Source organism: Coloeus monedula (assembly GCF_965178545.1).
Source record: "Coloeus monedula genome assembly, chromosome: Z".
NCBI classification, from domain to species: Eukaryota; Metazoa; Chordata; class Aves; order Passeriformes; family Corvidae; genus Coloeus; species Coloeus monedula.
Genome location: NC_138822.1, coordinates 75,353,073 through 75,367,976, shown reverse-complemented (window position 1 = coordinate 75,367,976; position 14,904 = coordinate 75,353,073). Strand labels below are relative to the sequence as shown.

Genomic DNA, 14,904 nt, shown 5'->3' with positions numbered 1-14,904 from the left:
GCTGCTGAGCTGACCCAGCTGACATCTGGCTGACAGTCAATCACTTTATACTGTAAAAACCTGCTCCCAGTTTCTAAGGGCAGGATCTTCTTACACACCCCTTCCCAGAATGTATGTGGAGATTCTGCCCTTTATGGAGGAAAAATAGGTTTGCCCCCTCACTAAGGCTGAACTAAAGAGATTTGCCCACAATCACTAGTACGGATGAGTAACTTCAGGCTCTTATTTGTAATTGGTTTTGCTAGCTTTAATATAATTAATGCTGCTCCGAAATAGTGCATCATACAATACATATAGCTTCTAATCTGTAGTAAGTAATTCTTACTAAGAAATTTTTGTCTGATTATCATAACAAATAATTTATTTTTATATAAATAGATCTGATTTGCCATCCTCAGTCCTGTGGTACTACATTGTACAAAGTTTCTGTTACACCTCTACAATCCTTTAGCCATAATCCATTGACAAAGTCTAGGGCTAAGTTTGGATCCAGCTCTGCCCAAACTCTTCACTGGGGAGGATTCTAGAATGCCAGGGAGTCCTTTCTGAACCTTGTGATTCAGTGGGAGGGCCTTTTTAATAAACACTGTCTGAAGTTCCCATTCTGTTTGTGACACTCTCACAGACAGATAACCCCACAATCCCATGTCCCACATCTCCTCCACATCCCGAGGCAGGAGCAGATGTGTGGGCCAGTTCTGTGCCCACAGCTGGGGTTCCTCTGGGTGCCATGAGGGATTTGGGGTACCAGCTGGGGGCTCCCCCCTCCCAGCATGAACAGAGGATCACTGGCACTGCCATACCTGAGAACTGCCACTGCACAGTGAAGCCAAAGGTGGGGTGTCTCTTGGCACTGGGATGCTGCTGGACCCCTTGCAAGGGTGACACCAGGATCTGCTTGTTGGTGGCTGCCACCACGGTGTGGTAGGAGCCCGAGAAGGTCCCAGCTGTGTTCAGGGCCAAGATGGTCATACTGGAGCCCAGCTCATTTCTCCACAGGCCCTGCAGGTGACACTGGGGCTTGTGTGGGTGGCTCAGTCAGTGCCGAGGCACAGTCCCACTTCCAGCCTCCCTAAGCAGTGGGATGTGTGTCCCATGACACAGCCCCTCCACCTGGCAGCTGGGACCAGTGGTGTGGGCACTGGCTGGAAAAGCACCACTCTCTGCCTAGGCAGGGCAGCAGAGCTGGAGGTGCTGGGTACCCCCCTATGGCAGGGGTGGGTGATCAACACTACCCCCAGAGACAGCACAGCCAGAGCTGGCAGATTCCTTGGTCATGGACAGTGCGGCATGGCATGGCATAGGATGGTACCCCCAGAACGTGCAACCCCTCAGGCACAAACTCTGTGTACTGGGGTGACAAAGAACAGCACAGCATGGCACAGAGAAAACATGCACCACAGGGATGGCACAGCCAGTGTGTGCAGCCCCTCGCCCCCACCCTGCACCCGGGACAGCACAGCACGGCTCAGCATGGCCAGACTCGGCTCCAGAGCTGCCCTTACCTTCCTGGATGCAGCGTCCCAGGGCACGAGCAGGGCCAGGGCGAGCAGCAGCAGCAGCCCGGGATCCCCATGGCAGTGGTGGCTGTGTGTGGTGCCCGGGCTCTGCCTCTTTCATAGCAGAGGGGCCGAGCATCCTGCCAAGGGAGACTCATGAGGTAGGAGAGTCCTGGTCCCTCTGGACAGTGATGGAGTCTGAGGGGTATACTGAGGGAGGTGGAAGGGAACATGCCCAGGGCAACAGGTCAGAAGAGCATTGCAGGTATCACAGGGAGGGCAGGGGACCTCTGGGGAAGACATAAATATTCTGATAAAATAATAGATTTAATTGTATGAAAAAGTTAGTTGTGATTGCAGGTAGAAAACTGTGATGTATAAGGTACAAGAGTGTTAGCAGTGCTGTGTTTAAAATACGCAGCCATAGAACCCTCTGCAAGGAGTTACGGGAATTCCTGTCTTTTTCAGGAAAATCTGGACACGGTTATGCACGCCAGTTACGCTGATTGGAAATGTCCCACCCTTCCCCTGTAGATGCATTACCACGGATTCCAGCCAAATTTGGAAACACGCAGACTGTACAATGGCCTGGCCAGAGCTGCCACCTGCACCCTGGGTACCACCCATCCACCTGTCAGCAATAAAAAGGAGAGGGAGCAGGAGCATCAGCAGGGACCTGCAAGGAGCACATCCGCAGGTACATCAGCCATCTGCCTGCTGCAGAGATGGTGCAAGCAACTCCCTTCCTCCTTGTACTCTTCCTGGCCCTGGGAGCTCACAGCCTCTCTACCGAAAATGTACCATCAGGGATGGGATGCACAGGGCAGGGTGGGCAGGGGGCTGTGGCTGCAGGCACCGGTGCTGAGTTCTCTCCAGTGCATCCTGACCAGGCGCTGGGTCAACGACCTGGGCTCCAACATGACCATCACGAACGTGAATGCGAAGGGTGTCTTCACTGGCATCTACCACACGGCTGTGTCAGCCACAATGAAAAAGACTGAGGAATCACCACTGCAAGGGTTCCAGCACCTCCCAAACCTGCTGAGCCAGCCCACCTTTGGCTTCACCATCCATTGGAGCTTTTCAGGTGCTTCATCTTTTCTTAGCATCCTTGTTGTGTACCCCAGCCTCCCTTCCATCCCTTCCTGCAGTGTCCTTGCTGATTCCCTGCCTTCCCATGCACTATCTCCACTGCTCTCCCTCCTCTCTGGTGTCCCCGAGGCTCCCCCATCCTTGTCCCTGGAGCTCCTTGCTCGCTGTCAGCTCCCAGTCCCAGCCTGCAGGAGATGCAGCAGGGGCTGAAGCCTGCACTGTCTGCCCATCTCCATGGGACACCCCCAGCCCCCTGAGCCCTCCTGCTTGCTTTTCCCATCTCCACAGTCCCCAGAGGCCGGGGACAGCAGAGGTCTACTGTCCCCTGTGCTGGGGCAGCCACTGACCTGCCACCTCGGCCACGCTCCCCTCCACCTCCTGTCCTGTCCCTGCAGACTCCATCACCGTTTTCACGGGCCAGTGCTTTGTGGATGAAGATGGAAAGGAGGTTTTGAAGACCATGTGGCTGCTGAGACCACACACAGACAAACTCAGAAACAACAGGAATGCCACCTTGTGAGCTCTCTGTCCCTGTGCTGCACAGGTCCCCTGTGCACCCCGGAGGGGGTTGGGGCTGTCAGAAATGAGTGTTTTAGGTCACTTAGGAGTCACTCTCACAGGTGCTGGCAAAAGTGGGCTTAATATCTGTTTGCAAAAACACGACTTAAGAAAGCTCGATGGCAAGGTTCACTTGATTGCTTTGTGCATGGGTAAAACATAGAAAGGAAAAAATGGTTTAGAATCAATTTAGAATGATTTCCATGGAGGCTGGAGATGGAAAAGGAGAAGTGAGACCCTTTGAAGGAATCACAAAGTTCAGGGAGGTACCCTTTGCTTTCTAAACTACTGATGGATCCTAGGTGGGGCTGATACCACTCTTAGTCTCAGACCTTCTCAATGGTTTCTGTCTAAAGGATTTGGCAGCACTTAACTACTGACTAATTTAACATTTATGAAGTGATTTGGGAGGGTTTACCACAACTGCAGCACACACTCAGTTATAGATCCAAGCTGGCAGCAGTCATACTGCATGTTCTATGGGGTGTTCACATCCATCCACCCATGTACTCGGAGGGAGATGGTGGCACAGCCCCGTGCAGTGGTCCAGGAGAGCTTGAAGGGCCTCACTTAGGAGCACTGCTGTAGAGTTGTGAGAAATGAAGCCCACTCCTCTTTTTGGGGTTTTATACATTTAATAAGGGACTATAGGGGATAAAGGTCACTTAAAGCAAGAATGACAGCGCTGGGTGCATGGCTCATAGTCAGAGGCACACAAACTTACACAAACTTTTGATAGTATGCTCTAACATTATATATATTAATAAACCACAATGCATTTGCATTATTTTTCTAAGAACTAATTTACATTTTCTTAGAAGGGATTAACATAGTTCCTCCCCCGATCTGCCTTTTTAGAGCATGTGTAATGTGATCATAAGGGTCTTCGGGGGTCTTCCTTAATGAAGGCTCAAGGTCTTCCTCGCATCTGAACTTTTTGACTTTGTCTTTGGAGCATGCGCAGTTATGGTGTTCCTCCATCTTTCTGGATCTAACTGGTTTAAATTCTCCATTTTGTGGCTAATTGACTTTACATTTGCCAATTTCTCATTAGTGCATTCTGCTGCTTCCCAGTACAGCTATACTTGTCTGGTTTTGAGATTATTCACCTGGCGAGTTTCCATTTATTTAAGCATTAAGCAATTGGATAACCACATACTAGCTATTACATTGTACAGAATGTTATCATTCAGATTATATAGGTATAGAAAGTTATGATTCAGGCTATATTGGTATCTTATAACTCAAGTTATAAAAGCATCTTGTAACTTTGACCCCAGTTATAATATTAACTAGTTAATATCTGCATAGCAAAGTTATTCTTAACATATTTGGACATAACATTTCCTAACGTTTTCTGGTACATAATATTTCTTACATTTTACTACCTGCAAAAGCCAATGCTATAATAGCTGTTTATCACAGTGCCCTTCTGCCCCGGGGCTGGGTACCTTGCATCCTTTTCCTCCTTTCTGTGCCAGCACAGCATTTGAAGGTTACACCAGCCTGGTTAGGGAGGGGTGGGTGTTAGGGAGGTCAACTGCCCTTCCTGTTTTGTTCCCGGACAGACAGGGCTGGGAACTGTGAATTTTAGTGGGTGCCTTGGTCACTGCTGGGTCACAGTCCCTGCTCCAGCCTCCCTAAACAGTGGGATATGTGTACTGCATGTGTGGGGCCAGCATGGCCCTTTTTGTGGCACCAGGGACTGGTTGCATGAGCACCAGCTGGGACAGCACCTCTCCCTCCCCAGCAGAGCAGGACAGAGCTGGGAGTGCTGGGTACTCCTGTATACCAGGGGTAGGTGGCCAACAGCACCCACGGAGACAGCACAGCCAGAGCTGGCAGCTCCCACGGTCATGGGCGCTGAACCGTGGGATGGCATTGGAATGGGGTGGGATGTTGTGGGATGGCATTGGCTAGCGCTGCAGGGCACAACAAGAGCATACAGCCTGTTAGACAACATGGCACAACAGAGCCAGGGCGTGCAGCCCCTCACCCCCCACCCCGGCACAGCGCAGCACCAGAAAGCACAGCGGGAGCAGGCAGCCCCTTGGCCATTCCCAGCGCACCACAGGGATGGCACAGCCAGTGTGTGCAGCCCCTCACCCCCACCCTGCACCCGGGACAGCACAGCACGGCTCAGCACGGCCAGACTCGGCTCCAGAGCTGCCCTTACCTTCCTGGATGCACGAGCAGGGCCAGGGCGAGCAGCAGCAGCAGCCCGGGGTCCCCATGGCGATGGTGGCCGTGCGCTGTGCTCGGGCTCTGCCTGCGCTGCCGCCTCTCGCCCCTTTCATAGCAGAGGGGCAGAGCCCCTTGCCAAGGGACACCCATGAGGTAGGACAGCCCCGTCCTCTCTGGGGATGCACTCTCTGTGCAGGGCAGGGACAGGGAGCTCACCTGATCTCGGCTAGAGCTAGGCAGAAAAAAGGGCATGAAGGACACCACAGGGAGGGCAGCGGAGCTCCGGGAACACCACAGGTAGGGCAGGGTATCTCTGTGAACACCACAGGAAGGGCTATAAGCTCTTTCTGTCCACTTTAGAGCTTAGTGTTCCCTAAGTCCTTAACAGCCTTTAGGATGGGGTGGGAAGCAGCCTATCCTACCTGCTGCAAGCATTCTTCCCCCACTTGTCTGTGTTGGGAACTGGTGCAGGCAGGGGATCACTGCGGTGGCCTGGCACTGTCAGTGGGTGACAAATGACCTTTTCTTCACGCCCCAGGGGAGTGTTCCTGCAACCACATGGGTAGAGGAATAACAATATCCAGGAAGGACAGGCTGTCCCGGATGCAGCCCCCACCAGAGCAGCTGGTGTCATCCTCACATGGCAGAGCCCACAGATGATGGAAAGGGATGGAGATGTGCTCCCTTAGGGTCACCATGGCAAGGCTGGTGGGACAGGGGTGCCAGCACATCAGTGAGGAACACCTGGGGTTCCCACCTCCATTTGTCTTCTGTTAGCAGCTTCCAACAATAGCAGTGAGGTCCCAACCCAGCTGACAAGGAACAAGAGCAGGCACTGAAGCCAGCATAGCTTCTGGCTGGACTGGCTATTGCTTTGACACACCAATACTGTTCCTTAATCGCAGGCAACATGCCTTCCAAAGGTTGGGGTGTTCAGTCTGTATAAAGGGATATTTCTGATTTCTCCTCCACTTTTGGGTGTATCACCTCAATAAATCGCGTATTAGATAGGCTCAGCTTTCATCAACTTCTGCGTGGACGTAGCTGAGGGCTGAGAGGACAGTCCTTGGTCACAGACATGATTTTCATCAACATTTGCCCGTACTATTGTTTTTCAAGGCTGACAACCCCAGTTTGAGCAACAAGTTAATTTGTTCATTAACCCTTTCTTGCTATAATTCACCAACCCTTATTTTTCATAACATCCTGAACATACATGGTTTTTAAACAGCCTGCTGATTTGTAACTTCTTCAGTGCTTCCTGCTTTGGATTTCTTCCCTGTCTGCTAGTTGCCTCCATTTCCTACTGTGCCAGGGCTCAGGCATGGCATTGCAGAATTTAGTTGTGGTGATGATTGCCACATCCAAGTCACTTGGCTCTCTCATTTTTGGAGGGCACAAACCACATGGAGACACCCCAGCACTCAGATGAGACCAGTCAAGAAATCTGCATGCTTGAGCGCTGAGCTGGCCCCTGAACCTGCAAGATAAGCTACAGGGATTGTTAGGTACAGGAAAAATAAAGATTACATAAGAAATAAACCGTATTGGTTTGTGGTGCTGAAATAAACCTCCAGCTGTGAACGAGCTCTGGGCTGCCATCAGCAGCATGGAGACTTCATGTTCTCCATCCACAGGGTTCCTGCAGGAGCTCCCTGAACCGTGGTGATGGTGAGGGGGTGATAGTGAGGGAATGATGGAGAGGGGGTGGTGGAGAAGGGATAATGTCTGCCCCTCCTGCCCCCTGCAACCTTCCCAAACTGACCTCACTTGTTATCCCAAACATTGGCAATGCTTTGGGCAGCACCTGTTTGCCGAGAAGCAGTCAGAGCAAACAGCAGCTGTGCGGGAAAGCATTCCTTGTTATGCAGTTGATTTCTGAGACGGCAAACACTGGGGCAGGAATGTCAGGCGGGCAGCCAGCTCTCTCAGCAGGGAACTCTTCCAGGCAGGGGTGCAGGGCTCCTGCAGGGAGGAGAGGGGGGTGTGGAGATGCCAGCAGCAGAAATACAATGCTCCCCAGCCTGGACAGCAATGAATTTTACTGCCAGAGAGAAACCAGGACTCAAATGTGAAATCTAAGAGAAAGCAAAGACTGAGAAGTATTTTTGAGACATTGCAAAGAGCTGCCTTGTCTCCAGTTTACAAAAAAAGGATTATTTTCTGATGAAGAGCTTCCATCAGCTTCTGCTATGATGACTGGTGGAACTAAAACATGTATTTTAGGAGACTGCCTTGAAAACAGTTTAGAAATGGGTCAGAAACTCTGGGCTCAATCCATGCACTTCAGCCTCCCTGGTCAGCAACAAATATAACATAAGGGGAATTATAAAAATATGTACTTAGAGTTATCTAAGAATCCTGTGTAAATACAACTTTCGTCACCATTAAAATCAAATGTCCAAGATATTCAGTGAATGTTGGCTTTTCATTAACTAAATTATTTCCTTCCAACACAAACCAGTTTGTAAAAACAACAGCTAATATTCACGTCAGACCTTTGTAGACCCATGAGTACTGGGTGCGGAGGGGGGGAAAAAGCTGGGTCCCAAAATAATCTGGGTGGTGAGTGGGTTTGCATGAGCATGCCTGGTGAGGAAGAGAAGGGTGAGCTGTGTACTGCAGCCAGTCCTGAGGTCACCAAGATTAAGGATCCTCAACAACTGGGCACAGAACTGATGTAGCAAATATATGACAGAATGGACAACAGCTCCAGAGAGGGATTTTCCCTGCTGGTCATTTCCCAGCAGTGACTGATCAGCAGGAGCCAGGCCCTCCTTGCAAGGTGCCAGGGGAGCAAGGACGGACACTTTCAGCACTCACTTCTGGGAATGTTTGCTGCAATTACCTCTTCATATGGCTGAGAACCACAGATTTGGAAACACCCAGATTGCACAATGACCTGGCCAGAGCTGCCACCCACAGCCCTGGTAGCAATAAAAAGGAGAGGGAGCAGGAGCATCAGCAGAGACCTGCAAGGAGCACATCCCCAGGTACATCAGCCGTCTGCCTGCTGCAGAGATGGTGCAAGCAACTCCCTTCCTCCTCGTGCTCTTCCTGGCCCTGGGAGCTCACAGCCTCTCCGTGAAAAAGGTACTGTCAGGGTGGGATGCACAGGGCAGGGTGGGCAGGGGGCTGTGGCTGCAGGCTGTGCTGTGGCACCGGTGCTGAGTTCTCTCCTCTCCAGTGCTCCCTGATCGGGCTCTGGGTCAACGACCTGGGCTCCAACATGACCATCACGAGCATGAATGAAAAGGGTGTCTTCACTGGCATCTACCACACGGCTGTGTCAGCCACCTCGAACAAGATCGAGAAGTCACCACTGCAGGGGGCCATGCAGAAGAGCGCTAACCAGAAAGGCCAGCCCACCTTTGGCTTCACTGTCAACTGGAGCTTTTCAGGTACTTCTTTCCCACCCTCCTTATGGTATCCTGGACCTCCCCTGCCCTCCCTGTTATGCCCTCAAAGATTTTCTGCTGTCTTCCTGCAGTGTCCTTGCTGATTCCCTGCCTTCCCGTGCACTATCTCCACTGCTCTCCCTTCCCTCTGGTGTCCCCGAGGCTCCCCCATCCTTGTCCCTGGAGCTCCTTGCTCGCTGTCAGCTCCCAGTCCCAGCCTGCAGGAGATGCAGCAGGGGCTGAAGCCTGCACTGTCTGCCCATCTCCATGGGACACCCCCAGCCCCCTGAGCCCTCCTGCTTGCTTTTCCCATCTCCACAGTCCCCAGAGGCCGGGGACAGCAGAGGTCTACTGTCCCCTGTGCTGGGGCAGCCACTGACCTGCCACCTCGGCCACGCTCCCCTCCACCTCCTGTCCTGTCCCTGCAGACTCCATCACCGTTTTCACGGGCCAGTGCTTTGTGGATGAAGATGGAAAGGAGGTTTTGAAGACCATGTGGCTGCTGAGATCACATGTGGAAAACATCAAAAATGACTGGAAAGCCACCAGGTGAGCCCCATGTCCTGCACAGGTCCCCTGTGCACCCCGGAGGGGTTGGGGCTGTCACAAGTGAGTGGTTTAGGTTGCTTACAGAGCCACTCTCACACACGTTGGCAAAGGCAGGTTTAATATCTATTTCATATCTGTAAGCAGATATTAGCACAACTTAAGAAAGCTCGATGGCAAGGTTCACTTGATTGCTTTGTGCATGGGTAAAACATAGAAAGGAAATAAAGGACCCTGGGGTCCTGCCAAGGTGCAAATGCAGGGGGGAATACAGGGCTGGTGGGTGTTTGGACACTGCCATGTCCCTCCCTTACATCTCCTCCTCTGTGTCCCCGCAGGGTCGGCATCAATGTCTTCACCCGCCTGCAGTTACAGGAGTGAGGGTGGCAGCGGGGGGGTTCCCGGGCTGGCGGCAGAGCAGGGGTGTGGCCCTGCTCCTGCCCCCAACCAACTGCTTCTCGCAATAAAGCTTTGCTGCAAATACTCACAGTCTCCTGTCATGTTGTTGCAAAATGTGGGATAAGTAAAAAATTTCTTAGAAAGGTATGTTCTTCTAGGTTTGATCTTTTTACGCTTTCGAGCCTAATCAACAAGAAAGGAGATTCAGTCTGTGAAACAGAGAGCAGATAACAAGCTCTAAGCTATGTTCAGGGGGTTAGAAAGAGATATTACTTGGTAGAGCTGTCTTGTTGAGGTTTAGATCTTGACAGGTTTCAGTGATCTCAGACCTGAGTGGAGGTTAACAAAATTTGGGCTGGAGGATGTCTCATGGTAATGGACACAAAGAGTGCAGAATTTACAGGACATCTGGCAAAACCTCCAAGATAAGAGAAAACTAGTAAAGACAACTGAATCGGTGACAACTCAGTGCTGAATCAGCTCCGACTGGGTAGAAGGTAAACTCTGGCAGGGGCAGACCATGACTTACGGCCCACTGAGTCAAGAAGCCCACCAACTCAAGGGAAGAGAAAGGCTGAGCATGCAGATTAATTAGCATGAGACACAAGAGAGTCCTTAACCAATATGAGAGAGATTAGTAATTAATAAGAACTAAATAACTTGTAGCCAACGAACATTAATGCCTCTGTTTGCTAAAATGTGTAAATAGCAAAATGTTTTGATAGTTGGTGTGCTTGATCTTTGGAATAACGCTGAGGACCCCAGCTTGTGGAACTAAAATAAATAACCAGTGTCTCTCTTGGGTATGTAATTACTGCCTTGTTACGCACCAGGTAACAAATCCAGTTTTTCTGGACAACTCCGTTATGGCTCAGTACACACATTCCCAATACCCTCCATGGTGTCCTACAGTCCCTCCTGTCACCATACCTGAGGCCTGACACATGTCCTCTGCTGTGACCCTTCATGGCACAGAGTCCTCCTTTGCAACCCCCCCACCCCACCCCAGTCCTTGTGACCCCCACCTGGCCCAGGGGAACAGGATCCCATTCTACCTGGGGCAGTGGCAGGTTGCCCACCTCCCACCGGGTGTCCCTTGGCAGGAGGCCCGGCTTCGGCAGCCGCTGCCCGGCCACAGCCCCCTCTGCCATAAAAGGGGCCGGGCGGGCACGGGGGCAGCGCAGACAGAGCTCGGGCACCGCACACGGCCACTGCCATGGGGACCCCGGGCTGCTGCCTGCTGCTCGCCCTGGCCCTGCTCGTGCCCCGGGACGCTGCATCCAGGAAGGTAAGGGCAGCTCTGGAGCCGAGTCTGGCCGTGCTGAGCCGTGCTGTGCTGTCCCGGGTGCAGGGTGGGGGTGAGGGGCTGCACACACTGGCTGTGCCATCCCTGCGGTGGGCTGGGAATGGCCAAGGGGCTGCCTGCTCCCGCTGTGCTTTCTGGTGCTGCGCTGTGCCACTTCATGCTGTGCTGTGCTGCAATGTGCGGTGCCACACTGTGCTGTGCCACAGGCTGCTGTGCCGTGCTGTCCTGTGCCAGGCTCTGCCACCCCTGGGGCACAGTGTGCAGGGCTCACAGGGTTGCATGTTTTCACCATGCCATGCTCTGCTATTCTGTGACACCCCAGCACAGAGTGTTTGTCTGCTCTTGTTGCGTTCTGCAGTGCCATGCCTTGCCATGCCATGCTGCAGTATCCATGACCAAAGAAGCTGCCAGCTCTTGCTGTGCTGACCCTGGGGGTACTGTTAGTCGCCTACCCCTGCAACAGGGAGGTACCAGCACTCCCAGCTCTGCCCTGACCCTGCCCTGCCCTGCCCTGCCCAGGGAGGGAGAGGGGCTGTCCCAGATGATGCCCATGAGCTGGTCCCAGCTGCCACACGAAGGGGCCATGCCATGGGACACACATCCCACTGCTTAGGGAAGCTGGGGGGGGAGAGGGAACTTGCACTGCCCAAGCCACCCACATGACTCCCGATCCCCAGTGTAACCTGCAGGGCCTGTGGAGAAATGAGCTGGGTTCCAATATGACCATCTTGGCCCTGAACACAGCTGGGACCTTCTCGGGCTCCTACCACACTGCAGTGGCAGCCACCAACAAGCAGATCCTGGTGTCACCCTTGCAAGGGGTCCAGCAGCATCCCAGTGCCAAGAGACACCCCACCTTTGGCTTCACTGTGCAGTGGCAGTTCTCAGGTATGGCAGTGCCAGTGATCCTCTGCTCATGCTGGGAGGGGGGATCCCCCCAAGCTGGTGCCTCAAATCCCCAGAGGAACCCCAGCTGTGGGCACAGGTTGGCCGCACACACTCACTCCTGCCATGGGAAGTGGTGGTGGGAGAGCTGTCTGTCTGCGGTGGGTGGCAGGGTTGTCTGGAAGAGGTGATGGGGGTGTCCATCTGTCTGTCCAAGTGGCATGGCAGGGCTGATGCCCAACTCTCTGTCCAGGAGATGTGGAAGTAATCCACCTGGCCAGGGAAGTCCATCTCTCTGTCCAGGGCATGTAGCAGGTGGTGTTTGCCTGTCTGTCTGCCAGGATCAGGTGGCCCAGGTTTCCCTGTCTCGAGGTGCAGGCCCTCACCTCCCTCTCCATCACTTGAACCTTGCCAGATTCCACCACTGCCTTTGTGGGCCAGTGCTTTGTGGATCACCATGGGAAAGAGACCCTGGAGACCGTGTGGCTCCTGCGGGAAGAGGTCCTGTCACACAAGGACACCTGGAAAGCCACCAGGTGAGCTCTGCCCCTGCCATCTCACCCCACAGCCCTCCCTCCCATCCTGCTGACGCATCTTCCCCACAGAGTCGGCACTTCCATCTTCACCCGCATCAAGTGATGGGAACAGGGACCAGTGCTGCCTGCACCCCGCTGTCCTTCTGCATTCCCAAGCCTCTCCACAGTCCCAAGCTGGGCTCCTGGCAAGGAAACACACCCTCACCTTGTCCAGCTTCTTCCCAGCACCTCCCAGCATCCTGCTGGTGGGGCTCCCCATTCCCACACTTGCTGCCCTCACACATGGAGCCAAATAAAACTTTCTCCACACGGCAGAGAGCTGTGTCCCTTGTGTCCCTGGGATACAAGCAGCCACTCTGTGGCCATGGGCAGAGCAAGGTGCTGGGAGGGGGAGCACAGGGAAGTGTTTTGGAGAGGCTGGGAAAGATGGGCTGAGGGACAGTAGCTGAGTAATTCTGCTTCCTGAGCATGGCTTCAGGCCTCAGCAGGTGCCTTCTTGCCTGTGCACCCATTTGGGACATTGACAGGGGCCCTGAGGTGGGTGGCTCCAGGCAGCACACTCAGTGTGGGGCAGTAGGATACCCCACAGCTGAGGGTTGGGTGAAAGCTGCATGTGGGCAAGCCAGCACTCTCACCTGGCCTCATCCCGTGTCTCTGCACCCCACTCTGCCCCATCTTCCCGTCAAACTCCATTTCCAGCTGCTGCTCTGGATGGGAGTCTCAGTGCTGCATGCACATATGGGGGAGAGCTGGGTGCTAACCCTCACAGAAGGGGATTTGGGGTGTTGGGGTGGTCCAAAGTCCAGACTGAATGCTGAGGCGACCAGGAGAGAGACCTGGGACTCCAGGCAGAGCTACTGGGCAGACTGGATGGCTAAAGCCAGATCCTGAAGGTGTACCTGTTGCATGTAGGCAGGTGTACAATGTGCTTCCCACTGGCTGGCTGTCACCTCATCAGCCAGAGGGTGGAACAGGATACAGATCCTTTCTGGCGTTCAGATTCACAGGATGTTATCTGAACATTAAACTCTATTTTATCAGCTCCTTCGGACAGGAAACAAATCAAATAAGGGCCCCGTGCCCTTTTCACTGATCTAACACTTGATCTCACTAATCCATCATTTTGGCAGCTCATTAATTAGTTACCTAACCCATGATGCACAGCTCCTAGCTCCTGCTCCTGAGCACCACAGGGAGAAGCTCTGTGGGCAGGGAGAGGTGCAAAGGGGGTGAAAGACAATGCTGCCTGTGGGCTGCAGGGCTGCTGGGGGACGAGACTGCTGGATGGAGCAGGGACTTTGGGGCAGAAAGCACACAGTGCCCCGAGAAAGTGTCAGGGCCTGTCTACCATCCTCTTCCTCTCACAGCGTGCCTGTCCTTCCCCAGCCTTCCTCAGCCTTTGCACTTTTCCCTCGTTCCCTGCTGGGCTCTGGGGCTGCTCCCAGAGAGTGCACACACCTGAGACTCTCCGGGGTGTGCTTGTACTGACTGAGCACAACTGGTTGATGTGCCTGGTGGTCCAGCTTTTGGTCAAAAGTCACCCCTGCATCCTCATCCTCAGCCCTTCATCCTCACCCTTGCATCCTCATCCTCACACCTGCATTCCACACAGAGCCCTCAGTTCATCCCCACTGATCCTCGGCACTGCCCAGGTCATGCTGGCCTCGTTCTGCTGCTTCCGCTCCCCACATGCCCACTGTGGCTGTCACCAGCACCACAAGCACCCAAAAGCTTCTCTGAGTGGTCTGTGAGGCTAAAGCCTTGGGACCCAAGAGGAAGTGGAGGGTGAGGCTGAGAGCCCTGCACAGTGGGGCACAGGGCGACTCAGAACCATGTTGGCCCAGGGCATAAGACTTGATTTTTGTCATTTCATTATCCCCACACCTGCAAATTCCCTGGCTCCTAGTTTCTCCTGAGAGGGCAGTCAGTAGTACACAGGATGTTGCAAGCACTGTGCTTGCTTAATAGGGAAACTGAAAGTAAAACCAGAGAGTTTACAAGAAATCAGCACTGGAGGTGGCACCTCCTCTTTATCACAGTCTGTGATCATCAGCTGTCCTAACCATCCCACATCCTGTCCCTGACCTTGACGTGATCCTGCCCTTTTATTGTTCTTTAATTTGCCTTTTCCTCTTGCCTTAGGTGCTACCTGGGCTGCTCACCTCCAGCCTGCAGTGCCCTATTATGCAACAGCCTGCAATTTTGCAAACCTGAAAAAAAAAAAAAAAAAAAAAGGTGTTTTCCTATTGCTATTGCGGCAGGTTTGTTTCCTTCATCTTCCAAATCCCTGGACCCAGTGCAGATCACCTGCTGTCCCTGCACACACACCTTACCCAGCCCTCATGACTCTCTGCTCTTCCGTCCATCTCCTGCCGTGACCAGAGAGTGCTTTAGGACACAACAGCTCCTGCAGGGCAGGATGGAAACAGCTCTCAACCTGTAGACATGGGACTGAAAACCCCCAGGCTGGGTGGCGTCAGTGGGCAGCCCCACGCAACCCC

The 14,904-nt window shown here is 53.2% G+C and overlaps 3 protein-coding genes across 3 annotated transcripts; all 3 read left to right on the top strand.

Annotated features, from left to right (window-relative positions):
* Window positions 1-2,224: 2,224 nt before the first annotated feature.
* Window positions 2,225-3,111, top strand: LOC309585171 (avidin-like; the record flags this gene model as incomplete). The annotated part of the gene is made up of 3 exons (XM_082301703.1): window positions 2,225-2,296; window positions 2,376-2,586; window positions 2,987-3,111. 3 exons carry the CDS (start codon window positions 2,225-2,227, stop codon window positions 3,109-3,111), a joined length of 408 nt encoding a protein of 135 aa, XP_082157829.1.
* Window positions 3,112-8,312: 5,201 nt separating this feature from the next.
* LOC309584750 (avidin-like) lies at window positions 8,313-9,682 on the top strand. Its single transcript, XM_082300959.1, has 4 exons — window positions 8,313-8,426; window positions 8,521-8,734; window positions 9,160-9,280; window positions 9,616-9,682. Exons 1-4 carry the CDS (start codon window positions 8,355-8,357, stop codon window positions 9,656-9,658), a joined length of 450 nt encoding a protein of 149 aa, XP_082157085.1. The 5' UTR covers window positions 8,313-8,354; the 3' UTR covers window positions 9,659-9,682.
* A 1,210-nt stretch (window positions 9,683-10,892) lies between these two features.
* On the top strand, window positions 10,893-12,506 carry LOC309584751 (avidin-like; the record flags this gene model as incomplete). The annotated part of the gene is made up of 4 exons (XM_082300960.1): window positions 10,893-10,964; window positions 11,660-11,870; window positions 12,283-12,403; window positions 12,473-12,506. 4 exons carry the CDS (start codon window positions 10,893-10,895, stop codon window positions 12,504-12,506), a joined length of 438 nt encoding a protein of 145 aa, XP_082157086.1.
* Between the last annotated feature and the right edge of the window lie 2,398 nt (window positions 12,507-14,904).

What these genes read in the sequence shown, in the direction of transcription:
- LOC309584750 (XM_082300959.1), top strand. Translation starts at nt 8,355, where the DNA reads ATGGTGCAAGCAACTCCCTTCCTCCTCGTGCTCTTCCTGGCCCTGGGA. An exon ending in ACAGCCTCTCCGTGAAAAAG is followed by an intron (nt 8,427 to 8,520) that starts GTACTGTCAGGG and finishes TCTCCTCTCCAG; the next exon opens with TGCTCCCTGATCGGGCTCTG. An exon ending in TGTCAACTGGAGCTTTTCAG is followed by an intron (nt 8,735 to 9,159) that starts GTACTTCTTTCC and finishes CTGTCCCTGCAG; the next exon opens with ACTCCATCACCGTTTTCACG.